The sequence below is a fragment of the Lupinus angustifolius genome, chromosome LG08, assembly GCF_001865875.1.
Source record: "Lupinus angustifolius cultivar Tanjil chromosome LG08, LupAngTanjil_v1.0, whole genome shotgun sequence".
Classification (NCBI taxonomy): domain Eukaryota; kingdom Viridiplantae; phylum Streptophyta; class Magnoliopsida; order Fabales; family Fabaceae; genus Lupinus; species Lupinus angustifolius.
In genome coordinates this window covers 12972397-12974127 of record NC_032016.1, presented here as the reverse complement: position 1 = coordinate 12974127, position 1731 = coordinate 12972397, and the positions used below count along the sequence as shown (strand labels likewise).

Here is a 1731-nt window from a genome sequence, read left to right as displayed (position 1 = left end):
GTTTAGATTAAATATTAAAAAAACAAGTTCTTGATTTAAGCAACTTTCTAAAGATAGAGGAGTTAGGAGGAAAAAAACTGAAGAGTATTGGAAGTTTGTAATTCAATAGGCTATTTTTAGATGGTTGTTATAGTTGGTTATGGTAGTTAAGTCTATAAATAGAAACAATGTCTTGTATTCAAAGTAAGTGAATAACAAGCTCATGCATTCTTTGATTCTTTCATTCTTATCTTCATACTTCTTCTCAAACAATTCTGCCATAGAGTGAAGAGTGAGATGTGTGCAATTCATCTTCTTCCAACAAATTGGTATCAAGAGCTAGAGCAAGATCATATCCTTTGTTCATCAAAAGCTTGAGTCATCAAACCAACTACTTTCCAGAAAATCTACCCATTCTTGACGGCAAGAATTGGAGTAGATGGAATATACAAATGAAGGCCATCATGAGATTCCAAGAACTCGAAGAAATTGTGGAAGAAGGCTACCCAGAAATTGATGAAGCCTCAACAGAACAACAAAGGATAGCATACAAGGAGAATAGGAAGAGAGATTGCAAGGCAATGTGTCTTATCCATCAATGTGTGGATGAAGGACACTTCGAAAAAATTGCAGCAGCTAGATCCTCACATGAAGCATGGCAAATCCTGCATAAAAGCAACAAGGGTGCAGAGCAGCTAAAGAAGGTAAGGCTGCAAACTATGAGGCGCCAATATGAATTGATGGAGATGGAGATGAGTGAAATAATTGCACAATTCTTCAACAGAGTTATTAGCCTAACAAATCAGATGAAGGCATGTGGTGAAGTGATCAAGGATCAAACAATCATAGAGAAGGTTCTGAGAACTCTAACACCAAACTTTGACCACATAGTAGTTGCAATTGAAGAATCCAAGAACCTTGCAGAGTTGAAGATTGAAGAGTTACAAGGTTCCCTCGAGGCTCATGAGCAAAGGCTCATTGAAAGATCCACTGAGAAATCCACCAGCCAAGCCTTGCAGGCTCAGATTACTAGGAAAAGAGGAGGATCTTACAGAGGTGGAATAAGGAATCGAGGCCGAAGAAGAGACTATAGATGGAAGAGTTCAAACCAGCAAGATCAGGAAAAATCTGATCAAGATCACTCACTGAACACAATTAAGAAAACAGGAGCCAACAATTAGAGAGGAGGGAAGAAAAGGCTAGACAGAAAGAGGATCAAGTGTTTCAATTGCAATAAGATTGGACACGTATCATATGAGTGCCAATCTTCCCTTGGACAACCTGATTCAAATGGCAGACACCAAAATGAAGCACATATGGCAAAGGACGAAAGAATTTATAAGGAAGATGAGACTCCAGTTCTTCTAATGATGACAACAAACCAAGAAATCAGAAGTGGTGAAACTTGGTACATAGACTCTGATTGCTCCAACCATATGACAGGGCATAGAAATTGGCTTGTCAATTTTGATTCAAGCAGGAGGAGCAAAGTCGGATTTGCAGATAATAGAGTGATCCAAGCTGAAGGCACAGGAGATGTAATGATCACAAAGAAGGATGGAGGTAAAGCAATGATCACATATGTTCTATTTGTGCCAAATATGAAGAACAATCTAATCAGCTTGGGGCAATTACTAGAGAAAGGCTTTACAGTGAATATGCAAGATGGATACCTAGAGATCTTTGATCCTAAAGCAAGGAAGATCCTCAGAACTCACCTCACACAAAACAGAACATTCCAGGTGAATCTAA

At 38.6% G+C, this 1731-nt stretch overlaps 1 protein-coding gene across 1 annotated transcript; it reads left to right on the top strand.

Moving 5' to 3' along the window:
• Positions 432-1160, top strand: LOC109353904. Its single transcript, XM_019596264.1, has one exon. It carries the CDS (start codon positions 432-434, stop codon positions 1158-1160), a length of 729 nt encoding a protein of 242 aa, XP_019451809.1.

Coding starts and splice junctions, on each gene's coding strand:
- LOC109353904 (XM_019596264.1), top strand. CDS start 432: ATGAAGGCCATCATGAGATTCCAAGAACTCGAAGAAATTGTGGAAGAA.